General features: G+C 37.4%; 1 protein-coding gene across 2 annotated transcripts in view; it reads right to left on the bottom strand.

Moving 5' to 3' along the window:
* Positions 1-25,190, bottom strand: part of CCNY (cyclin Y) — a 268,660-nt gene extending 243,470 nt beyond the window's left edge. For both annotated transcript variants that reach the window (XM_052000560.1, XM_052000561.1), the window contains exon 1: positions 24,950-25,190. In XM_052000560.1, coding sequence (XP_051856520.1) covers positions 24,950-25,103 — 154 coding nt within the window. In that variant the 5' untranslated portion in view covers positions 25,104-25,190. The remainder of the gene's footprint in view (positions 1-24,949) is intronic.
* Positions 25,191-27,465: the final 2,275 nt, after the last annotated feature.

Raw genomic sequence — 27,465 nt, 5'->3', positions numbered from 1 at the left:
AGGAAGGACAAAAAGATGTGGAAGAGCAGATTTGAAGATAGTGAATTGCTAAGAGTGAATCAGATTGCCCAGAAGCAGTGAGGGACCAGGTATAACATAAATCTGTACTAGACTCAGTCAAAATGGCTGCACAATTATTTTTCTTTCACATTCACTCATCAAGACCTGTGTAGAAGCAAATGCAACAAATAGTGGGAGTTATCCAAGGATAAGGTTTGACTGGGTGTAATTGGCAAAGAATTCAAGAGAGGAGGACAGTGTAGAGTTGATCTGGTTCACTAAGGAGTCAAAATGGAAAAAAGGAAAGGGACCTACACAGGAAGATGGCCCAGGAAAGAACTGAACGATCAAGAGACTGGACATCATAGTGCACATGAAAAATAATGTAAGAGAAAACAGAGGGAGATATTAAAACCAATAGGTTATGGTCAATTAAGGCAATTTCAGAATTCTTGAAGATAGAAATGGTACATTTCTGTATAATGGTAAAATCAAGGACATGACTATCTTTGTCGCTGAGATGGAATGGAGGAGTAGCTTATGGGAGCCAAGGTAAAAAACTGAATGGTTGGTTTTGAGGGAGGACCAATATGTATAATGAAGTCCTCTAGTATAAGGGCAGGAGTTTATGAGCAAAGAAAATTAAGCCAGGAATCAAATTCATTAAAGAAGGAAGATCTATAGACAACAGCTACTAGGATCTGGGTAATACATGTGAATAGCTATATTCTCCTTAGTGAACCTCAAAGAAAAAAAGGTTACTGAGGAACAAAGGAAGGGAGAGAATCTGAAGCAGCAATGGGGAACTAGGAGTATTCCAATTACCCTGCCTCATCAATGATCAGAGAATGGGTGAAACTGCAACTAGTACTAGAGGAAACTGTCATCAGGAGGAAGCCAGGTTTCATTAAGTTTTAGCAGAGGGAAGGGGTGATAGAGAAATAGTTTTAAGGGAGGTTTGTCCTCATGGAACAGGCATTCCAAAAGGGCACAGTAGAAAAGTTGAGCAAAGTTAGCATGAAACTTTGGGGTACAAGTATGAGGGAAGGGATGAAGAAATGGTTTGGATGATCTACAGGAATTCAGAGTCACTGGGATGTGAAGAATATGATGAAGCATAAAAATGTTCATTACTGAGTAGGACAAATGTACGAGGAAATGGAAGCCTGGAAGAAAAAACCTTAAGGAAAGATCTGTGTTTTTAATCTTCAAAAAAAATTTAAAACTAAATTAAAATCTTTATAATTTAAAGATATAAAACTGAAGTTTTCCTCAGATATGAAATAAGAAAGCACACATTTATAACACTTTTGCTTTTCTTCATTTTAACAAAACCAATTTAAGCCAAAAGCAATATCCCATAATGAAGATACTATATGGGGAATTTAGGGACTGAATAAAAATGCTGATTTTATTCCAAGTTATATAAATTGTTTTTAAAAAAAACTAAGATATGAATCTTAACAGATTTTTCCCACTAAACTGGGGAGGGGGAGAGTTCTAAATTAAGTCCTCTGATTTTTTAATTTCAGCAAGATTACTTTTTAAAGGAAATAATGAAACATACAAGCCACGAAGTTTTGAATTTCCAAGTTTGCAAACATCTCAAAGAAAAATCATCTGAAAAGGTAATTTAATTTAAACCAACAATACATACTTTACCTTGCTGATTCTCTTGGGTCCTTTTCTCAAATACTGACCCCAAGCCAAACCCTAAGCTTCAAGCTCAATCACAATGAATACATTCTAAACTTGCTTTATTAGAGAATGCTTCCAGTGTTCTTAAATATGAACTCAAAAAGTTCCAAATTTAGATTTATAATTCAAAACCAGCACCACAGAATTTTGAGGATTTTTCTGAGTCCTTTGCTTCCTACTCTTTAGTTCTCTAACTTCTACCAAACACTCCTATTTCTACTGACGGTAAATGCACTGACAAAGCTTAGTCTTTGGAAAACAAATAGAAACATTAAAAGAGAATAAGATGTATCTCTTTTCCTTGAGAAATATTACTGAAAATGAAGAAAACCAATTATTATCTTTTTGACATCATAAAATTTCCCCTGCAGGCATTATGTCAGAATAAGGGACAGAATGGCATCTTGGTAAGGGCACTGAAGATCTAAGGTACAGCCTTCACACTACCAATAATTGGTTATGATTCTGAGAAAGTCATTTGACCTCTTGAGGCCTCAGTTTCCTCACCAGAAAAATGAAGTAAAAGGACCTAGTTAATCTTGGCCCTTCCAATGCTTGCATGAAGTATATACTCCTTACAATCTCCTGAGAATCTTTTAGTTCCATGATCAACCTTCCAAAATCCATGACATTATGTAAAATACACAAGTAACTGTTCATTAGTGTAAATATGGTTGTTATCAATAAAAACTTTAGAACAAAGGTCAGTTCATGTGTCACCTCCTACAGGAACTTTCCCCCTAGAAAAAGACTGATATTCCATTTCTCTTCAAATAATAACAAACTTGTTATATCAGTTTATGTTATATGCAGCATCGTGTCTTAACCCTCCTTCCCCCACTATCACCACCATCTCCCAGCAGAAATATTTCAGTTTTTGTCTTGGAATCCCAAACATCCACAATAATGATTGGCACAGAGTAGCTACTTAATAAAGATTTGTTGGACTGAATTCAATTTTCACTCTTAAAAAAAAGGATGTTAAACAAATTGATTTTGTGAATTGGGAGCTATCCCTTCATAATTTATAACTTTTCCCCAAAAAATTATCCAACCTCCCAGATTCCTCAGATTGTCCTGATGTAATAGTGATCCTAAGTACTTTCTTTAAAAGCATTACTAGGCTCCAGTTCGATTTGATATACTCTGATTTAAATTACTAGGATCTCAGAAGTCAAAAGCCTGAAAACTTCAGTTGACAGGCTGTTAAAGCTCACTAGGACAATTCACAGCCAGGTCTTGTTCAATTCCCCATTATTTTTCAGTAGATTCACATCTGGAACTTCAAAGCAGGTGAGCAAGAATGTGTGATCTCTGACTTTTGATTGAAAGAAATCCAATCTCATTTTCTACTTGTCTTTCTGATAGTATCCTAGAGATGAATCATCAACTGTTGTAAGCTCATTCAAACCACCTCATTTCTAACTTTATTTTCCCTTTAAAAGTGGTTTGACCCAGTATGGTAGCACAAGTCTGCAAATTTCTGCTACTGGGAGGCTAGTAGATGGCTTGAGTTCAGGAGTATCAAATTTTGAAAGAGCTCAAGTCAAAAAGGTAAAATGAATGCAAGACATACAGTTAGTAATATCCAAAAGGCAGTTGGAGATATGAGAATAGATGTCAGAGAGTTAGGTCTGTATAAACAGATCTGAGAAACATCTACAAATAAATAATAATTTAATTCATCAAATTTTATGAGCTCACAGATGGAATAATATGAGAGAAAAGAAGAGGCCCCAAGACTTGAGAGACCAGACCAACAAAGGAGATTAATGAGTGGTTCACCACAGAGGGAAAGAACTAGTTTTCATGAAAACTTAAAGAAAGGAGAGTATTGAGAAGAAGAGGGTGATCAACAAGGTCAAAATGTGCAGAGAAATCAAGAAGAATAAAGATGAAGAAAAGACTATCAGATTGGTAGTTAAGAAAATATTTGTAACTTTGGAGAACTGAGTCTCAATTGAATGATGCCATGGAGACAAGACCTGTTGTTTTCACTGATACAGAAAACTCTGAGATGAGGAATTAACTCCACCAAAACTGATCTGAACTTTCTCTACAATTTATTTTTTTTTTTGGGGGGGGGGGGGGAGCTTTCAGTAACTTTATTTTTTTTAATTACTTGTATAAAATACTTTTTAAAGAATTTATTTTTTTAACTTTTTATTGACAGAGCCCATGCCTGGGTAGTTTTTTTTACAACATTATCCCTTGCACTCACTTCTATTCCGACTTCTCCCCTCCCTCCCTTCAGATGGCAAGCAGTCCTATACAAGTTAAATATATCACAGTGTATCTCTACAATTTATAATCTTAAAAATCCTGCCCAGGGAACAGAGAGATTAAATGTCATACAGCCAGGGTTCCCTCTTTCTCCTTTACTTCCACTCCCCACATCACATTTCTGCCATATCCATTAATAATATAACCCTAGTACTACCTAACCACAAAAACAAGTTTATCAGGAGGAACAATTACTAATGCAATATACTTCTATGGTCTTTGACCTTTAGTCCTAAGGATGGCTACTTAAATAAGGCCCTCACTTTGTGAACAATCTTTCTTAAAGATCTGCATTTCTCTCAATAAAATCAGACTTGGCAAACATTTTTTCCATATGCCAAGGATTCTTCAAGGCAGACGCATACCTTTAAGGAAGCAATTAACTTTGGGAATAAAAGGCTAAACAGAAGCAAGATCTATATATTTCCTAATCATTCTTCACTTACTTCAATGGATTCATAATAGAAATTCTTAATACCCATTCACTCTTCTTATTCCATGCAATTCTTTTCTATATTCTGCCATAAATTGTCCAGCACGTTCTTCTAGGTCTTTTAACATTCTGTAAAAAACCAGTATACCCTGCAGAGCTGTCCATCATTAATTACTTCATTCTTATTACATGTTAAATGCTCCCCTTTTACAAATCATAAAGGTTTTGATTGATATGACTCTCACAGACACAAATCATCCTCAGTCCTATTCTGCAACCAACATGAGTCTCTTCATTGGCCACTAGATTACTTGCAACTAATACACTTTAGAAACTTTGGAGTCCCAAATCTTAGAACATCACCAAGAGAATATTGTTGTCTAGAAAGAGAAACAGAGACAGAGAGAGACAAAGAAACAGAGACAAACAGACAGAACAGACAGAGAGAGATAATTTTGCATAAGGGAGCCATTCAACAAAATTAATGGATATTCAAAAGTAATTTGTCTAGCAATCAACACAGAAAAAACTAAATAGATGAAGAGTAATTGTTATCTATTATTGGATGGACATACAATTGGATGGACAGTTCACTGAACTAAGCCATAAACACATATATCTTGGACAGGCACTGTAAATGGACAATGAGATAGACCTAGAATTAAATATGATGAAGGGAACAAGCTGCATCGCATTTGGCAAACCACACAGTGCTTTCAATAATCCCCATATGCTCGAAAATGCATATCTTTTGCTAAGTTACACAATAATAATTTAAGGTTACATCACAAATTACATCAATTTAAGTAGGTAATGGAGACAGGTAATGTCCACCAGCATTTAAAAGTGGCTATTTCCTTAAGTGATGTAGATTGCAGGCACAGGAGCTGTCCACCTGCAGCTAATTTTGGGAAAGCAGCAAGGCAAAGCCCAGACTCCCACAGTCAATCATAAAAATACACATTTACAAAAGAGAGTGCCCTGGAAAATATAGACTCTCTTCCTAGAATCTGAGTCCCTGTCACTCATCCCAGCATGGAAGTTTTCTGTTTGACCCAAAGATTGTCTCTATTTCCATGCCTCCAACTCTATTAGGAATGTCATCTACCTCCTACCCATAAGATCCCATGTCCCACTGATGATTATGCCTCTCTCCACCTCTAATCCCTTATTTCCAGCCCTTCCCAAGTAAGACTTTTTCTCCCTTTCTGATCTAGGAGGGCCAAAGGAAGCTGTTCAGTACCCAGAATCCATAACATGTTCCAACTCTAACTCTACCATATAAAGCAAGACAATTCACTTGCTCAGTTACTTTAAAACACAGCCATTTAAGAACAGAGGGAAACAGGTTTCTAGAATAGTAATGTGTCAATCAATAAAATATTTATTATGTTTGACACTTTGCTAGGTAATGAGGATGCAGACAAAAATAAAATAGTCCCTGCCTTCACGGAGTTTATAGTCTACTCAACATCAGTTTCAAATCAAGCCTGGATTATGCAGCTCTATATCTATTTTTTTTAATTAGATCAGTCAGGAAAAAAATACCTATCATCTATTTCCTAGCATTTACAAGTATTGCCCTTGCTTTCAAGGCTGCCCACAATTACACATCCTCTCTTTTCTCGGTACTTTTCCTCCACTTGCTTATTCTAGCTAAACTTCAATCACCTTTCTTCTTTTTGCCTATTTCCATCCAAATACATTCTTTTGAGACATACTATCTAGAATTATTTCATGTCTAAGATGTTCCACACAGCCTTCCTTTAAGTCTTACCCTTAGAAGATTAATGAGTGAGCAACAGAAGTAAAAGGACAAATCAGTCATCTTGATTCCTAATCCCACTCTATCCTTCAAAATTATGTAAGTAATTTTTGTTTTTGTTGGCAATGAACTTTAAGATGAGCTTCCAGAAGGAAGGAACTATTTACATGATAACTGCCCAACAGAAACACTTAATAAAAAATACATTACCAATAAATCAGTTATTCTAATAAGTGTTTCTGTACCCAAAAGGCAAAAGGGTTTATTGCTACATTTCAAGTAAATTTCATGTTCACATATAATTTTAACAAAAAAGCTTGTGAGCTCTCTTACAATACAGTTTTTATTAGATATTGTTTTTTAACTAAAAAAAAAAAAAAGCTCAGCATGTCATTTGTGTTTTGTGGAAAGAGCACTAGGTTTAGAGTTAAAAGACCTGAGTTCAAATCCCACATGAGTTATACTTGATGTTCTTTGGCTTCATTATCATATTCTGTAAAATGAGCTTTGACAAGCTCTTCTTGATTGTCCTTTCCATCTCTTTAAGTTCTAGGTTTCTACCCATTATCCTACCAAATTTCTCCCCTTTCTGCCAGGGTTAAGCTAGCCATCTCCCCCATTCACAAGGTTCCTCACACTAATGTTCTCATGCCACTGGATGGGGAGGGGTGTGAAGAGGAGAACACTAGGTAGTTACTCATGAGAAAAGTAGAACTTTGGTGATCTATCTGACTTATCAGTCCTAAAAGAGCTCAGGGAGCTTGATTCTAGAGCAAAGCTTCTTTTTTTTTTTTTTTCAATTTTCAATAGTATTTCAGTTTCTCAAATATATGCAGAGGTAATTTTCAACATTCATATTTGTAAAAAACTCTGTATTCCAAATTTCTCTCACTCCCTCCTTAATTCCCTTCTCCCTAAGACAGCAAGCAATCTGAGACAGATTAAATATGTGCAATATTTTAAAATATATTTCTATATCTGTCATGTCATGCAAGAAAAATCAGACCAAAAAAAGGGGGGGCAGCTAGATTGGCACAGTGGATAGAGCACCAGCCCTAAAGTCAGGAGGATCTGAGTTCAAATGTGGCCTCAGACACTTAACACTTCCTGGCTGTGTGACCCTGGGCAAGTCACTTAACCCCAACTGCTTCAGCATAAATAAATAAATAAATGAATGAATAAATGAATAAATAAATAAATAAATAAATGAATAATAATCAGAACAAAGGGGAAACAAACACAAGAAAGAAAAAACAAACAAACAAACAAAAAATTTAAAATAATATACTGTGATCCACATTCAGTCCCCACAGTCCTTTCTCTGGATACAGATGGTTCTATCACAAGTCTATTGGAACTGGCCTGCATCACCACATTTTTGAGAAAAGTCATGTCCATCATAGTTGATCATCATACCATCTTGTTACTGTGTACAATGTTCTCTTGGTTTTACTCACTTTACTCAGCATCAGTTCATGTAGTTCTTTCCAGGAGCTCTAAAACTGTGGGTTATGACCCATATGAGGCCACATAACTGAATGTGGGGGGTCATAAAATTATGATTTACTATTGGTAAATGTTTGATTTGTATACACTTCTGTACCTATGGTCAGGTAAAAATTTCTCAGGTGAAACAGGATTGCTAGTGGAAAAAGTTTAAGAAGTCCCATTCTAAAAGACCTACTCCAGATTACTAGTAGGCCTCTGCCTGTCCTTCCTCCTCCTCCCTCACTTTCCCTTTCCTCTCTCTTCTCTCTTTCTCTCTCCCTCTCACTTTCTTCTCTCTTTCTCTCCTTCCCCCTTTTCTCTCTCTTTCTCTCTCTCTCTCTCTCTCTCTCTCTCTCTCTCTCTCTCTCTCTCTCTCTCTATCTCTCTCTCTCTTCCCTACCTTCCCCACCCCCTAGAAAGACAACATAATTACAGCATTCAGCTTTCACAGACTAGGGACTGCCACCAACTTCATAAATCCATCCTATGGTGCTAAGACAAAAAAAAAAAATCTTAAATTACACAAGCTAAAATATAATTACATGAGAATATATCAAAGACAGGGAAACAACAAATATTCACATAAATAAACATTGCAACTAATTTTTAAAATGAGTAGTTTTCTTACCTTTAAACTTTCCTCCAAATAGCTAACACTAAAAGGGACTTTGATATAATTAATACAGTTCTCTGGCTAGGCCCTTTCAGACTTTGCTTCTACCAGGAAATATTAGAAGCTAGCCATTCAGACTGTTAAATATAGAAGTTCATTCCTTGCAAAAACAGGAATCAGACAGACATACATTTATTTTAAGAAATAAATAACCCTTGGATCTCTCCCTCAAAATGAAGCATAAGTAAGATGGAGAACACAGTCACACTAAGTGCCACAGAAATGCTGCTCACTGATCCTTCAACCACTATAGACAAAGAGGTGCCATATGTATTAAAACTTCTGTTCAACAATGGCCAACCTAATATAGGAGAAAGAAAATGCGGTGGGCAAACAAAAGGAGATAAAGCCATAGCAAGTATCAAATTATCCATACAAAGCATCAAAAATAATGCTTACTGCCTAAAAATACAAACCAGATAAATCTCCAAATCTGAAATTTCCAAACCTGCATTTTGACAAAGACATATGGACTTAGTAGGATCTTAGCAAAAACAGGAGGAAGAGCACTTGTAAGAATGAGACTCTTGAATCCAGGCCCAGACACCAATAAGTTCCAGAAATCACAAGGCTACACAAGTCCCTATCAAAACTCAACATAGAAGTGATAGTTATAAGTGATATGCCTTTTCCCATTTCTCAGCAGAGGTGACTTTTCCAAGAGTGAGGTGTATGGCACATGTCAAATTTTTTTCCCTCATAATGTTCTTTTTTTTGGTTAGGAAAAAATATATTCTATTATAAGCAACGGCTTTCTGGAAGAAGGGAGAGACTTAGTATAGGCAATATAAAGACAAAGTATATAAATTAAAGAACATTTTAAATCAAGAAATAAATAAATCACAAAGAATTACCTCAGGAGGGGGAAAGAACAGACTGAATCCTAAACCACTTTTTTGAATTTTTCCTTGCTGTTTTTTGTTAGTCATATATTAGATAATCCAAATCTCTCTTGATGATCTAATCAGCCCTCATATGTTTTTAAAAAATCATCTCTGTCTTAATATCTCTGAATATATACCAAATCATCCTCAGCTGCAGTCTCCTATCACCTACCTACTATTAGAAACCTCCACGTGGATGTTGTGAAAGATCTCAAACTTGACAAATCAAAAACAAACTCTATAACCTTCTCATATGCACACATAAAACCCACCCCATTCCAACTTTTTTATTTCTTTTAAGGTTACCAACATTACTCTATAGGTCTGCAACTTCAAAGTCATCTTCAGCTCTTTACTCTCCCTCATTCTATTGTCAATTGATTATTGTCAACTCTACAACTTACTTTTTTTTTCTTCTCTATACTCAGAAATCACAACCCTAATTCAAGCACTTCCTCACCTCTCACTTCAAAAGTGGCAATAACCTCCTAATGAATATCTCTGACTATAGCATCTCCTTTCTCTAAATAATCTTCTACAGAGCTGCTAACAAGATTTTTTCCTAAAGCACAGATTTTACTATGTCACTCAAAAATCTTGAATGATTCCCTGTCAATTCTATAATAAAATACAAACCCTTCAACTTAGAATCTTAAAGTCTTCAAAATCTGGTTCTAAACTACCTTTCCAGACTTCTCTCACATCACTCCTGTTCATGTCCTCCTTATTCCAGAAAAACATATCTATTTGCTATTTGCCCACCAAGAATATCACCCACAAATGCTTAGTTCTTTCACAGGCTTTCTTTCACAGGCTAGAAAGCATTACCTCCTCCTTTACTCTCAACACTCAGCTCAAACATGTTTTCTCAAATCTGTTAGTGTTCTCTCCCTCAATGAACTTTCTTGCAAATATGCAACTGCACTTGTCATAGAATATAAACTTTTTCAAGGAAGGTATTGTATTCATTTTTGTTTTCATGCCCCCAGTGCCTTGCACAGAGTGAATTTAACAAATACTTGCTGAACTTACAGCATTTTCTTCCTTGTAGCTTCCTCTAGTTACATCATTAGCTTCTGGATGGTGAAAATCCCCCCCAATCTCACAGACCTGCTTTGACTAAAAAGATAAAACTTTATTAAAAGGAAAAGAGATCTCAGAAAAATAAAATGGCAAGCTTATGAAGTTAACAAAAGAACTGTTCTTTTCCTTAACACTGTATTACTCTGCCCATCAGGCAAACCAAGTTATCCTTTCAACTTCCCTTATAAAGGTAGAAATATAACATACATAGTTACAGTGGTTATGGATATAGAAATGCCCTTGCCACTGCTAAGATTTAATACACACCCGATACCTGGCAGCCAGCTGCTAATCAATGCCTTTGGGGTATAAAAAGTTATATTCCTAGATGAGAAGAAAGTATCCAACAGGAAAAAAGATATTTCTCAATAACAATAATGCACATAAAACACTAAACAAATTTTAGTAAACTAATTAAACTTCTTTTTAGCAGAAAAGAAAATGACACAGATAAGGAAAGTTAACAGGATATCACAAAAAGAACGCTAAATCTGGAATAAAAGGAACATTTGATCTCAACTTTGCCATGTACAATACCCATGCATGATCTTAGTCTTTGTATTGACATCTATAAAATGAGTACAGTTACTACACTGAATAGATATCTAAAGTTCCTACTTTAGCAATAAAGACTGTGATCTTATCTCAATCTAGGCATTAGCTCTCACACTCACACAGTAATACTATGAAGTTAGTCGAGAGTACTATGCGAATGCATTTCACAAAAGGTAATGGATTAACAAAAACAAGAAGGTTCCTTGCAAAAAATTTTTAAAAGGGGAAAAAACTTTTCATACCTTTACTTTTTCTTTTCTCCCAAAAAAAGACAGACATCCATCTAAGGTAATGACTTCATGTTTAATTTTTTAGATTTTCAACAATATGGAATCATAAGAATTAATTTGGAACTAGAAGGTAACTTAAAACCCATTTAATCCAACTTTCTCATTTTCAGATGACTATGGAGAGTAAGTGATCTATCTGCCTGCGGCAAATAATATAGGCACAAAATGGCAGGTCTGGGAATCAAACTCATATTCCCTCAACTCTAAATCCAGAAATCCTTCTAATGCACTAAAATATGACTTAATACATCATATATAAATTCAAATTTGAGGAAATCATGCTGTCAATATTCACATGTAGGGAATTAATGGGTATAATGAATAGCATCTGGGCTTGGAGGCTGAAGGACCAGTTTCAGTTGCAAACTTCACTACTGACCTCACAGAGGAGTACAGAGGAAACTGCTCTGTAACACAAAAATCAGTCAAATCAAATCAATAAGCATTTATTAAATGCCTACTTTGTACCAAGCACTGAACTGGTGCTATCAATACAAAGAAAAGCAAAATCACCCCTGATTTAAGGTGTAAAATAGAGATTGTGAGGTTTGATTGGTATTCTTCCTGGGGCCATTTCTTTTGGGAGGTACTCCTCAATCCAAATCAGATTCATATTAATAGGGGAAACAGAGAGAAAAAAAAATTCACCTTTCCAGCTTGCTGCTTCCATTTTGGACAAGGGTCATTCATCTTTTCCTTTCAGCTCATTGGAAGAAAAGAGTTATTTAAAGTCAGGTCCAGGGTGGATTTGTCAGTCTCCCATTCTGAAAATAGACAGCTTCCCTAGCTTTATTCATATTAGTAAATTTTTGCCTGGAAAGTTTCTGTCCAGCAAATATGGGAGCCGAGTCATTCTAGGGATGGAATAAACCCAAGCCACTGTAAAATCTGTTTTCTTCCAAAATGTCAGATTAAGACAAATCTATCTGTAGTAGATCTCTATGCTTGCTAAGGAATGATAATGGAGTCAGTTAAAATTAAAGAATTCTTTAATTAAGGAGTCCTAAGAACAACACACAAACAACTATATACAAACAGGTTATATGCAGGATGCATTGGAAATAATCTGAGAGAGAAGGCAACATTAAGGAAGCTAAATATAAAAGTGCTATACTAATGCCAGTATCATCATTATTATTCTCAAACACTGGTAGGATCAAGTACAGGTGCCTCAAAATCTCATCATCCAAATTCTCTTATCCCATCTCTCTAACAGGCTAATAAACATTATATCAAGAAGACAGGTACAAATGTTATCACACATCTGCAGTGCAATGCCCACTGTATCTTCTCAAAAAAGTAGCAGCCAGTTATTATATATACAGCTATCTAGCACATAACCCTGAGGAGGAAAGTACTCACATCTACCATAGCAAACAAAGAGCTACCGTATACAGGTATCCTAAAGTTGAGATGAGCATGCTTAAGTGTGGAAAATATAATGCAGAACATATAACTACTAACCAATATGCCTACTTTCTCATCTCTACAAAATATTTAGCAGAAAGAAGGAGAGGAGGAGAGAAAAAGAGACAGAAGAGAAGGCCACTATGTGACATAATGGATAGAGTGCTGGACCTGGAATCAGGAGGCTTCATCTTTTTGAGTTCAAATCCAGTCTTAGACACACTATGTGATCCTGGGGGGAAAAAATGACAAACTACTCCAGTATCTTTGCCAAGAAAACCTCAAATGGGATCAGGGAGTGCCAGATATGACCAAAAAGATAAAATAACAATTATATATAAAGAGATGTATAGATATATACATGTATATTCTCTCCTGCAATATTTCTTTATGACTTATAATATATTTTTAAAATATTTTATTGATATCTTTTGTACATATACATGTGTGTGAACAACTCTGAACAAAATATGATGGAAATAGGCAATTTTTCATAGAAAACTCTCTATAACACATTGCATCTTTACAGTCATATAACTTACTGAAAGATTTAGGGAATAATGGATTCTATTGCATGTATTAATTGTTAATCATTTTTTAAAATATTTCCTTCAATAAATCAAAAAACCTCACTGTCCTTAAAAGCTTTCATCTTACAAGGTATTCCCCCATGCATTTTTTAATTATGGAGGTACTCCTCAATCCATGGGCAGATAACTATGCTGATTATTTCAGAACAAGGAATCCACTGGAGACTTCTAAATTAAATCTACAGTCACTTCAAAGAGTCTGACCTAACTTTCCACACATTAAAAACTAAGTGGATGAAGAATGTTTATTGAAATTTTGATATGCAGTTGGACAGACAGCTCATAGAACCTGTGTGTAGATATGTAAGTGTGTGTGTGTGTGTGTGTGTGTGTGTGTGTGAAGGAAGGGGACAGGATATTATAGACAGACAATGAGCTGGACACAGAATTAAACAGATAAAAGAACACAGGTTAGATCATCCAATAAATTACTCTGTACTTTCCAATGGTTCCAACTTTTCCCCAAAATAAAATCCCATCTTTATGATGCAAGAATTCTTCTGGTGAGACCATATCCTAATGATATACGAATTATAGAAAACCGGAAGCTCTAAGTAATGTAAGTTGCAGGTCCACTCAAAGGTCATAGCAGAGAAATACAGTGCATATAAACAGGCTACAATATATTTTCAATGTTAAATGTTAAGCTTTGATTAAAAAAAAAAAAGAAATAGAATATGTCATCAAACAGCCATATATATGATGACTATGAAAGGAAGTGAACATGGAAAGAACAAGGGATACGCTATCAACAACCACATGCCACACTGATACTCATGTAATGCTAGGAGACATTAAAGAAGGTGTCCAATGAATTCCATATTTATAAAACATAGATTTATGCAAAGCTATGGACAAGGGTCAAACAGAATGACAAAGTGTGAATGGATTGCAATCATAGAGAGGAAACTCATCGATCTAGCAAAATGTAACAGACCTATTAAGAATTATTTTAGTATTACAAAAATAATTAAGTGAGCTGCAACCATTAAATAATGAACATGTTTATCGCACCACATGCCAAAAGTTCTATACCCAAGCAAGCATAACATCTTTTAAAATAATCATCACGAGAGAATGTATAATTTTCCATCAAAACTGCCATTTCTCAAATTATGTCCAGAATTCTTTAATTTTAACTGACTCCATTATCATTCCTTAGCAAGCATAGAAATCTACTACAGATAGATTTGTCTTAATCTGAAATTTTGGGAAAAAACAGATTTTACAGTGGCTTGGGTTTATTCCATCCCTAGAATGACTCTGCTTCCATATTTGCTGGACAGAAACTTTCCAGGCAAAAATTTACTAATATGAATAAAGCTAGGGGAGCTGTCTATTTTCAGAATGGGAGACTGACAAATCCACCCTGGACCTGACTTTAAATAACTCTTTTCTTCCAATGAGCTGAAAAGAAAAGATGAATGACCCTTGTCCAAAATGGAAGCAGCAAGCTAGAAAGGTGAATTTTTTTTTTTTCTCTGTTTCCCCTATTAATATGAATCTGATTTGGATTGAGGAGTACTTCCCAAAAGAAATGGCACCAGGAAAAATACCAATAAAACCTCACAATCTCTATTTTACACCTTAAAAAAAATCTTTTTTTAAACTAACACTTTAATTTTATTGAATAGTAACGGTGATTTGTCATTCAGGAATCTATTCTTTTAAAAACCTGGATGTAGCTGCCTCAGAAGTACAAACACTGAAACTGCCAAGAATACAGTTACTGGTGTCGTAGCTTACAAAGTAGAGGGGGAAATTCCAAGGAGCTCTCTTATACCTCCATTGACAATGAAGAGAGCGATTACTCACAAACTCAGCCCTGCTTTGGTTGCATAGTTCCATGCTGTTACTTTGGAAACATGCAACACAAACAGCTCAGCAGTGCTGGTAGCAACTTTCTTTCTTTTCCAATCTCTACTTAAAATACCGCTTTGAAAGATCCAGAATGAGAATTCTAGTTTTTCTTCCTGAGACAGTTTGAATTCTGGATTCAAATTCAAAGAAGTCTAGTTCCAATGCCTCTCTCTATTAACCATACAATCCAGTGCCAGATAATCTTCCAAGGCTATAAGTTATATATATATATGGACAGATCTCCATCACTGACAGGCATTTCCACACCAGAAGTTCCCTACATCCATGAATTCTTAGGTTCAAATAACAATAACAAAATTTGAAACATTGGTAAATTTGAATATTTGAAGATTTTTTTCTCCTCTTACTCTAAACAAATGAAGTGGTTTTATTTTCTAAATAGATATTGAAATGTAACTGAAATGTAACCGAAAACTGAAAATATTTAACAGTACACATAAATCAACATGCTATTTTAATACAACCACAATTTTCATCTGTGTGCATATTGGGTTAAAAATTACCACAGTTTTCTAACTTGTGGAACTAATACAATATGTATCAAAAACTTACTGGAGTTGGAGCCCTTCCTCAATTACTCAAGATTTAGAGAAGTCTCTCTACCTAGGGGAAAAAAAAAATTTTAAACCAACAACCAGGAGGGACTACATCTGTGGGAAAATGTCTGGCTATACTAAAACCGAGACAGCCTTGGATGAGATAAATTACACAGCATTCCAAACTGATTAGACAGTACAATAAGTGAAAGCTTCCTCCCACCCCCTTCAGAAATCTAACAACACAAAAATGAAACCAACAGTAAAAAAAAAAAAAAAAAAATTAATTAAAAAAAAGTTTAAGTATAGCCAAGAATCACCCAGACTGCTTATATTTTTAAACTTGTGTGGCACTCCTGGATTGAGGTAAAACAAGAATGAATTCCTCTTGACCTACTTGTAAAAAAAATCAGATTTTTAAGGTAAGAGTAAGTTCACCATGACATATTTTATAGTTAAGGTTAAGCCATCCGTTCCTTGCCAAATAGACTTTTTTTTTCCTTTCCTGTTAACCTAAAAACTGAAATAATCTTTGTGCCAAGAAGTGTTGAACAAAAGATGAAAAAAAAGATTTGTGCATTAAAATCAATTAAAATTTAAAATTCCAAAAATTTACTGACAATACATAAATATTTTTGATCCAGCTATACCAATCTAGTCCTGTATCTAAAAGATATCAAAAAAAAAAAAAAAAAAAAGAGGAAAGGGTTCTATGTGTGCAAAAATATTTATAGTAGCAATTTTTGTGGTTTCAAAAAAAAACTGGGAATTAAGAGAATGTTTAACAATTAAGGAATAGCTGAATAAGTTGTCATATGAATGTGATAGAGCACTGTACTGTGAGAAATAAGGAAGTAGATGATTTCAAGAATAAACAAAAAGACTAGTTTGAATTGATGCAAAGAGAAATGAGCAGAACCAAAAGAAAAAAATTATACCAAAACATCAACATCATAAAAACAAATAACTGTTAAAACTTATAAACTGATGAAGAATGACATCAGAAGAGGCAGAAAAACAATTTATACAACATGAATAACATTGTAAAAAATGTTAAAAGTTATAAAACCTATACTCTATTCAATGCTCATCCATGATTTTGGAGGACCAATGATGAGCTATATTATCTTACCTCTTAACAAAGAGGTACTAGATTCAGAGCACAGAATGAGATGTATCTTTTTTAACACAGACAAGGAGGGAATTTATTTTGCTCAACTATGAATATCTATTGTAAGGGATTTGTTTTCCTTTTTATTTTTCTTCTAATGCAATTAAAATGTTAGGAGGAGAAGAAATGACATTTCTGTTCAATAAAAAAATAAAACTTGGGGATTTGGAAGAGAGGGATATGTCAAATTTACATTTCTACTTCCTCAATTGGCTCCCAGCATTCAATTCTTTTGGTTAAATTCTCCCCAAAATTAAGTCAGGTCAGATCACTTTGGTAGAAAGGGGTCAGACGTTGGAGCAGTCTACAAAATGACTCAACCTATACTCCTCCTAGTAAGAAAAGAGTAAACTGAATAAATCCAATACTAGGAAATTTGCTCACCATAAAGGCTGGATGAAGTCCCTGGTAAGAACACTAAGTCCCAACTGAAACTGAAAAGCAAAAATCTCTGAATAGAAATTTGTCCAATATAACAAGCCCGAGATCATACATTGTCTCAAGGGGATGGATTCTATAGACATACCCCTGGACTCCAATTCATTTACTATCTGTGATCCTCATATCCAAGATATTGTACTCTTAGAGTCTAAGACTTTCAGTTAGGCCTACAGGACTACCTTATAAAAATAAACTACCAATATCCCTTTAGCCAATAAATCACTTTGAAAAATAGTCCATAGTTAAGGTCTGCCCACGAAGCACTGAAAAGTTAACACAAGACTGACATTTCATAAAAAGAGTTCAACAGAGATTTATTAGAGATACTGGCTACAGCGGCCACAGGGACCTGATTTGAATTGAGAGTGATAATTTACTCTAACATAACAACAGGTACTTAGGATTAAAAAAAAAAAAAATAAAGGCATCCTATAGACCCACCAAAAAGGAATCTGCCTTTTCATATACAGATGCCCCCAAATTGACATTTTTACACATTTGCTCTTGCAGAGCTAGACTTGATGGTTTCAATTTCCATGGGTTTCCTGCAAATCACTTTTTGTTTGCACTCTCAAGCCTCTCTTTGGTTTCATTTTCAGAACACAGTCTTAACTGTTACCTCTCCGACTGATGTGAAAGAACCAAGTTCCAAGTGGCTTCCCACCTGAAGTTCTCCCCTTTAATACCCTATGACACTGTCATTATTATAGCTTCAGCGATAATCCTGCATAAAGACCTTAAATTATTGCTGTAAGACAAGACCCAAAACTATTCCAGGAAGTAGCAGGGGTCTTGGACTCATCTGGATTTATCACATTTTCCATATACTTTTAATTCAACTCAATTTGGCAAGCACTTATGCACCACACAGCGTCCTGGGGGGAGAGGGGACAAGGGGGAAGGAAGGAAAGAAAGAAGAGGGAGGAGAGGTGGGGAAGGAAGGGAAAGGGAAAGATAGGAGGAAGGAGGGTAGAGAAAAAAGAAGAGGGAGAAGGAGGGAAAAAAAGAGGGAGAGGGGGGGGGAGAAAGAGAGAGAGAGAGAGAGAGAGAGAGAGAGAGAGAGAGAGAGAGAGAGAGAGAGAGAGAGAGAAAGTGTCTATGCCTTCAAGAGAATTACATTCTAGATGAAAATAGCCTGAATACATACAGATAAACAAAAAACACAAATATAAAGTCATTTGGAAGGGAGAGGAGAATCCTAGCTGCAAGAAAAGTAGGAAAAAGTGTTGTCCCTTAGGCTGCACTTGAGCTCAACCTCAAAGTAAATCATAAATTCCCCAAAGCAGAGGTAAGGAGAAAGTGTCCCTTGGCTAAGACAGTCAGTCTGTGCTGGCTCAGTCACTAGAAGGGAATCTCTCTATGTTACCTCACCACCCAATAAAAAAGACAGGGAAGCTAGGCCTTAGAGTCATATCCACCAAGAATCATTTAGTTTTTATTTGGTTAGTTGGTTGGTTGATTTTTTTTGCAATTTTTAAAATTTTAAACTTAAATATAAAATGAGGGGGGAAAAAACCATACACAGCAGATAAGAAAGGATTCATTATAAAACAATAGGTACCCCTTTGAAGAAAACCTATATAATAAATACAATACATTATTTTCAAAGCTGCCCGGATTTTCTTTGCTTGATTTTTCTTTATTTTTTTTATACTTCTTTCTTCCCCTTTTCCTCCAAATAAGGCTACAATTAAGCATGGAGATACACACACACACACACACACACACACACACACACACACACACAGCTATATATTTTTAAACACACACATATACACTCATACACATATATGTAAGACTATACTATACGTAATTCTTATCTGCTATTTCCTTGAAGACAGACAGCATCTTCCTTCACAAGTCCAAGTCTTTCCATGTTTTTCTAAATCAACCAGTTCATTATTTCACACCAATCACATCCTGTCTGAAAGTTTTCCCTCCAATTTTCTGCCTTCTTTCCATTCTTGGCCACATAGCTTTTATTTACACAAGAAAATTTTAAATTAAAATAATCAAATCATCTTTTTTTACATTTCAACAATACTCTCCTTTATAATGTAGTTTAAGATCTGATATTGCATCTACTTCCTCTACATCTTTTTCCCTTGATGTTCCCAACTTTTAATGTTCCAGATGAACTTTGTTATTATTTCTTCTAACTCAGTAAAATATTTTTTAATAATTTAATTGGGATGACACTGAATAAATAAATTAGTTAAGTAAAAGAGTCATTTTAAAAATTACATTGGCTTTACCTACCCATGAACAACAAATATTAGTTTAGTTACTTAGACCTGAGTTGTTTATGTAAAAAGTATTTTATGCTTATGTTCATATAGTTCTTATATCTGTTTTGGCTGGAACATGCTCAAGTATTTACAGTCATCTAGTTATTAATCTGAGCAGCTGGTCAGGTTTATTCCTCCAGATCCTCCACAGAGTCTTTCACATAATAGAGTCTCACTAAGCATTTGTGCAATAAAAGCATATCCTAAAGACACGGCCACAGCTACAACTGAGACTACAAACACGACGACCAGGCCCCATTCAAACAGCAAATGGAAGGGTCCTGTTCTCTATTTCTTATTCTAACATTGTATGAAATTCATGGTAACATAACTGAACAAGAGATGGGACTGAATGGAATTACAAGAACATGAGGAAATCCAACACTTACACTTATAACAATTACCAATTATTTTAGAGCTATGGATCTTCGAGGACATCCAGTTTCTTTTAACAGAGGAGGATACACAAGCAGAAAGATTAAGTAACTTGTCCAACTCCACAGGGCTGTTTATTGGGGTGGATCATGGGGAAGGCGGCAAATAGAAGTCTTTAGAGTCCAGGTCTCCTGACTCTCAGCTCAGCCCTGTGTGCCATTAGAACTCAGAAAGAAGCCTTCGTTCCTTTTGCTGCAAGTTAAATATATTGAATCTCTTCCTAAGACAAAGATTCATACAATTTGCCACTTTGAGACATCATCAGGAAGTACATTCAACTTCTGGCAACTAGGCTTCAAAAATTTCCAACAAGTTTTTTTTTAGGTAAACAGCACTAAAAACATAATTTTTATAAAAACATAAAATAAGGGCCTCTTTTCTTCTTTCCTCTCCTCCAAATTTTACAACAAAGTACATTTAGCTATCAGAAGACTCCTTTTAGGAAGGCAAAAAGCCCATCTTCTTAAAACTGTGGTTCACAACCCATTATGGGTTTCATAACTTAATGTGGGGGTGGTGAAATTATGATTTATTATCAGTAAATGTTTGATTTTTATGTCTACTTTATATATTTATATACCTGAGATTGCATAAAAATTCTCAAGTAATGTGCAGCAAGATAATTGTATAAATATGTATGCCTATAATGGATTTACATATATTTTTACCATGTTTAACATATATTGGATTACTTGCCATCTAGGAGAGAGAAGGTGGAGAAATTGAACACAAGGTTTTGCAAGAGACAAGAGTGAAAAAATTATTCTTGCATATGCTTTGAAAAATAAAAAAAAACTTCAATTAAAAAAAGAAAAAGAAAAACAAGATTAAAAAAAAATTCTCAAGCAAAAACTGGAAAAAGTTTAAGAAACCTTGATAAAGTGTTTGTCTTAGAATTTTTCCAGTTTTTAATTTTCTCCTAAGTTTTTAGTCTTTGGGGAGAAAAAAAGATTTAAGCTATTATTTTGCCTTCTGTGGACATCCATATCCTTCAAGAATTTATATGGATCCATCCACACAGACAGTATTAAATACATATAGCTACATATCCATATATGTATGTACATATACATATATCTCCATACCTATTATTTCATCAGTATGGAAATTTCAGTCAAACAGACCTACTTGTTCTTCCCCCTTAAGGACCTTCCATCTCCAACCTCTACTAAGGGAGATGGACAATTGATCTGCCATTAATGGTCTTAGAGAGTTTCTCAGGCTTCTGAGGGGCTTAATAACATGCCCTCCACACATAACTAGTGTGAGTCCTAGATAGAATTTGAATCCAGTTTTCCTGACTCCCCTGGCCAGCCCTCTCTCCAATAGCCTGACTGTCTTGCAAATATTCAGTCAAAAAGATAATGCTGAACTGCAAGCCAAGACATACTTTCAGCATGACAGCATGGTCTAAAGAGCAGAAGGCAGGAAGCCAAGAGGGCTAAGTTTTAATACCTCATCTCCCACTAACTAGCTGCATCACCCTGGGGATATGCTAGAAAGAGCATTTAATCAGGAGTTAAGACATTGCCTCTTCCTAGCTTTGGCCCTGACATTAAATAGCTATATGATTCACCACCATTATGAATCTCAGTTTCCAAATCTGTAAAATAAACAAATTGAACTAGATGACTTCGAAAGTCCCTTCTAGCTTTAAGAATTCCATTAAGTGTCATTCAAAGCCTTCTTTGTATCTCATCTGCAAAATAAGAAAGAAAGAAAAAATACTTGTTCTGTCTCAGAAGGCTAGTTCAAACATATAACAAGATTTTAAAATTCAAAGACAATTGTAAAGAAAGAAGCATTACATAAATGCAAGTTGTTGTTATTATTATAATAACCAGAAAGGTATATTTCTCTTTGAAGGGAGAATTATGAAAAATTCAAGCACACCAGCAGTTTGTGGTGGGAATTTTTTTTTAACTTCAATATAAGTAGCTGTCCTATGAGAATCATCATGAATATCAGTACATATTAAACAGACAGAAGAAAGGAACACTGTGGGGGACACCACAAGAAATATATTTAATAAACAGACAAGGTTTCTGCTGGCTGCAGAGTTCTATATAATATACTAAAAATGATACATGGGTATGTGTTTACTATATACCACAGAGAACTGACCTAGAGCATTCGTTAAGTATTTATTCCCTAAACTTTTCTGAATTTCTCATTTCCCGTCACACAAATCCCAAAACTCATATACTCTGAATAGCAGTATTTGCTTTAAGAAAGCAGTTTTTGCTACTGCTAAAAGAAAAATGTTATTGCCTGGCTACTTCTGTTGACTACTGGTGGAATTCAAAAATGTTAACTCATCAGCTTCTGACTTTGAAAAATGTTTGCCACAGTTGAATTCAGGAGTCAGGCCAAACTCTAACCCAATCCAAACAAACTAGTGGTCTTAACTTCTAACCTCCAGCTCTGAGGAAGGGGCGGGCAGCCTTGAAAGCTTGCGAAGAGCTCAATGGAATGAGTAAATCCTGGAAGTATCACTTACTGAATCAGATTTTGGGAGAATGACAGAACATTGTTTAAGTAGTGAATTAGCATTTCTGGGATTAGAATGGCATCATCTGAAGAGTTTCAGCCAGGAATTATACAGTACTGCAGTGATGCTATCATTAAGGAAAAGCTTGCTGCCAAATAACTGCTCCCACCCCAGTCTGCCTTTCCCCTTGAAACAATAAAACTTTCTATAATCTATTTTACCATCGTTCAAATTATCCCAAACTCTCAAAAACAAAATCCAGATACTTCCAAATATTCTTTCCCTCTCACCTCCCTCCACCTAACCAACTCCAGGAGATTTAACAACTGAAACCCCAACTCTAGCAAAAGAAAAAAAAACATATGATACTGTTCTATTGTTCCCACAAAATCCTTCCAAGCTGTTGCACCAAAGAGCTGGTTACAATTACTTTTTTTCCTGTTTTCTTATTATAGTTATCTCTACATAATCAGCTTCTAAGAAATCAGACTCTTCTGTGTATTTGTTTAAGTAAATCTGTCATTTAAGATTAAAAACTTCTATAAAATGTAAATTCAAAAAAAAAGTTTCCAAATATGGAATTATAGCCAAGTGTAAGAGGTTGGATAATGGTCTTCTACAACAATCTCTAAATTTGGAAACAACATATATGTGTATGTGTGCCTGTGTGTGTTTTAACTTCAATACATATACAACCAAGGTCAAGGGAAGTCAAGACTGAAATCTTAAAGTCAAGGTATAGTCTACAGAACTGAAGAAAGTTACCACTTCTAAGAATTAGATTATGTCAGTCTAACCACGTGATAGGAAAATAATAATTTCTTTTGTGCTGCTTAAATTGGGTTTTCCACTGTCTAACACTTGAGTCAATGCTCCATTCTCAAACAGACAGGAATTGGATTATTACAACAGAGAAAGTACACACTTTTGCTTCATCAGTACTTTCATTCATGCAAACACAAGGAACTTGTATAGAACAGTTAACAGGGCCAATCAAACAGAAAATTCTTGGCAAAACCAAATAATCAAGAAATTTCTGGTTACAAATTTTCTGAACTATTTTTACTTAAAATTTGTATTAAATCACTCCTCAATCAAAAGGGCAAACTAACCTTTTACTTTTTTAGCACCCCTGCTAAAAAAGTCAGGGCTAGCAACGATACAAAGAATAAAGCCAATGGTTAATCATTAAGAGGGGGCAACAATCAGGGCATTATTTCCTCCAACTTCTCCACTGCAAACCAAAACAGTGTGCCAAACTAGTCACAATTCCACAAACAGATAATATAAGTCAATACATAAGCCTTTTCCTATGATATTATTTTGAGTAAAATCATTATCTAATTTAATCCAAATCCTTCTCCTAATCTCCTAATATTCCCAAAAAAGCTCCCAAAAAAAAGGTATTTAATTTGTACTTCTGGTATGTACTGGCTGAAGAGAAAGGTTTTGCTGCATTTTTTAAAAAGCATTTACCACATTTGGGAGGCGAGGAGGATGGGAGGGGGGATGAGGAGGGAATCCAGCAACTAACATGAAACCAGGTCAGGAAGGTTGGCAAGTGCAGTTCACTTTCAGTGTCTTCTTAGTTTGAAGAGTACAACACACCAAGAGCCCAACTGTAGTCTAACTGCAAGGCAGTTTGCAGTAACTACAATTCCAAAATGGGAGTTGGCTACCAAATCAGCTAACCCAACGTTTATACATTACTTTGGAGTAACAGAAATAGATTTCACTCAGAACATATTCATTTTTCCAGCACCTTCATTCACCCCCTCCCCCAAAAAAATGTATTGTAGTTACCCAAGGATTTAAAAAAAAAAAAAAAAAAGGCAAAAACTGACATCTCTAAGATTTGACAGCTCTCCCTTGTTTCATCCCTGAAAAAGACGGCGGGGTCGCTGTCACCGATGCCCACAGCCCGTCCATTCTGACCACTCTAAGGCAGCACCAAGAAGACTGTCTAAAAGCAGGACTGTTCAACGAGGTATCAGGTCAGTAAAGTTTTTTTCTGCCACTCACTGACACAAACTTCAAAACACCCATCAGAGAGCTCCCCCAGAAACCCAGAACACCAATTTCCAATTTAGAAACACAACTCTTCCCCCTAGAAACAGTTAAGAAATACTAAGTGATTTAGCTGAGGAGAGGGGGTGAAACAAAGAATTAATGTGAGGGGGGCGGGGATCGAAAAGGATGGACAAGAAGATGCAGAGTTGTCAAACAGTTGGGACCAGGAACCAAAAACCAGAAAGAAAGGGATGTTGGGAGCGATATCCATCTTTAGCTTCATCTTGAAGATTTCGGATCTCTCTCTAGAGACACAGGAGAGAAGTTCGAAGGCGAGGGAAGAAAGGCCAAAAGGGGAGGGGGGGAGGTCCCCCCCCTTCTTATAATCACTCTCCACAACTGCCCACTAGGAGTTCTTGACCCCCTTTCCAGGGCACAGAGTCGGGAGCGCACCCATACCACACCACACCACATACACAACCACACACAACACAACACATCACAACACAACACAACACACACTTCTCTTTCCCCATCTAATACTCACCATCGATGTTCTCTCGGTCGCTGATGTGTTGCAGGTTGCAGCCTGTGTCCTCCCGGCTCAGCTCAGTATCGGGCCGATAGGACTCCAGCCGGGAGTGGGCATTTCTCCTGAGCTTGGGGCTGGACGACACACAGCAAGACGTAGTGTTCCCCATCTTCACTGGCCTCCCCAATTCCTCCTCCCCTTGCTTTCTCCTTCTACCACTTCCCCAACCCCCCTAGGAATAAGGGTGCAGGGGAACGGGGCGGGGGCAGAGGAGGGAAGGGATGGGGAGGAGGGGAAGGGGTTGGGGACGGGGAGAGGGAGAGGGTGGGGGAGGGAAGAGGGGGCGCGGGGTTCTGGCTCCCCGCCGCTGGGGATGCAAGCCGCAGCCCAGCTGCCCGGGTCAGCAGCTGCAGCAGCGGCGGCGGCGGCGGTGCCTAGCCATGGGCGGCGGAGGAGGAGACAACGGGGAGCCGGAGGAGGAGGCGGAGGACCAAGAGGAGGAGGAGGCGGAGGAAGAGGAGGAAGAGGAGGCGGAGGCGGCTTCCCAGGCTGCCCCCTCGGTCGCACACGCTCGCAGCTCTCCCCAATGGCTCATCCAACCGGCTACTGCACGAATGCACGTCCTTGCTGGCTTCGCGGTGCAGTCGGGGAAGGAAGACCCCGGCCTCTCTCTCACTCTCTCCTTCTCTCACTCTCTCTCCTCTCACTCTCTCTCTCACTCACTCACACACACACGCGCGCACACACACACACACACATGCACGCACGCACACTCACACTCACACACGCGCGCGCGCGTGTGCCTGCAGCGGTGGCGGCGCCCAAGTCATCCCGCCGCAGCCATGGCCCGGCCCGGGGCTGAGGCGCGCCTCCCGGCCTTGGCACTCCCTCCGCCCGAGCTGGCTGAAGTCCGCAGCCGCGGCTGCGGGAGCAGCAGCAGGAGCTGGAGCAGGAGCAGCGGCAGCAGCGGCCCCAAGCTGCCTTTTGCAAAAGGTTCCGGTTCAAGGGGGTGGTAACCAGAGCTGCTGGGCAGCCGGGCCGCGGTGGCGAAGTGCGCGGCTACCGGGGCGTCTCGGCCTGCCCCGCGCGCTGCCCGCGTGCCCCGGGGCCGCTGCCGCCAGCCAGGAAGGGGGATTCCTCCGGGCTGCCGCCGTTGCAGCCGCCGCCGCTGGGGGAAACCCCCGCTCCCGCGACATCCCCGCCTCCTCTGCTGTCGCCTCCTCTTCCTTTTTCGCGGCGCCGGCTGCCCTGGAAGCACATCCAAGTGGCCCGAGAGAAAGAAGCCGAGCCAGCGGCTGGGGTACCCGGGGCGCAAGGGAGGCAGCGTGCGTCCTGCCCGGCCCCGATAAACCCCGTCCTCTGCCGACCCCCAAAACGCCCGGAGTGCCTGGAGCCACTTAAGTTTTCTTCCTTTCGCTTTTTCTTTCTTGAAAAAATAATCATTCTTTCCATCTTTCTCTCCCGCAGTTCCCCGCGCTCCTTATCCAAAGAAGGAGCAGGAGCGGAGATTCGATAGAATATTTGCAAAACGTTTCTATTCCATTCTCCAAGTAAGATGGAAACCTGGCCCAGAGGGGGGAAGATGAGTTTGTCCTTTTGGGGAATCCCAAATACTGGAAGACTACTAATTTGGACTCAGAAGAAGGAAAATATAAGATATGGAATGGGGAGAGGAGATGGGGGTGGGTAAATGAGGAATTGGATAAAGAACCAGGGAAGGGGAGCATCACATTTCTAGCTGGAAGGGATCTTGGGGTCATCTAACCCAACCCCCAACCCCCTCGATTTTACTACGAAACCAAGAGAGGCTGTGACTTATTTAGGATCCCACAGGTAGAAAACGTTAAGTGGATAGAAAATAGGAGGAATGGTTGGGACAACTGGGAGGGAAGAAAGGGAGAAAGATTTGAGGCACTTTGTGACTATGGGGAGAATGTAGTTTAGCTTTAAAAAAAAAAAAAAGTGGGATGATGTGGAGATGCAAACTTGCACCTTGAGTCAGGAGCTCCTAGCTCTATTTTAGGGCGGTGCCTTGATTTAGCTGTTGACCTTATTTAAATCATGGATTTGATCCCTTTGGGCCCCACGGAGTGCACTGAGTTCCTTAGAGATTGACAGTGTGAAAGAGAATCAGGAAAAATGGCATTATGATCTTTATAAAATATTGGGATTATTTTAGGCAGCTTGGTGCTGATCATTAATTAACAATTTTTTATTTGATTGACATTTACTAGGCGTTATACTACATCTTTCAGATAAAACAAGTGAAGCAGTCCCTGCCCTCAAGAAGTTTACATTCTATAGATTTAGATCTTGGAGATGGTATAAACCCTTGATTTTAAATATTCAATCATACCCAAAAGAGAAAGAAAAGTCATTCCCAGGAATTTGTCCTTGTGATTAGGTTAAGCCCTGGAATGCTGAATTATTTAATGGTAATGATAAGGGACAAAGTGACTTTATACAAATATCAGTTTCTTTTGTTTCTTCTCTCCACCCACTCCTTCCTTCCTGGAGTGGGAAAATTTAAG

Source organism: Antechinus flavipes, chromosome 5 (assembly GCF_016432865.1).
Source record: "Antechinus flavipes isolate AdamAnt ecotype Samford, QLD, Australia chromosome 5, AdamAnt_v2, whole genome shotgun sequence".
Lineage (NCBI taxonomy): Eukaryota > Metazoa > Chordata > Mammalia > Dasyuromorphia > Dasyuridae > Antechinus > Antechinus flavipes.
The sequence above is the reverse complement of the archived record's forward strand: the minus strand, read 5'-3'. Positions and strand labels throughout refer to the sequence as shown.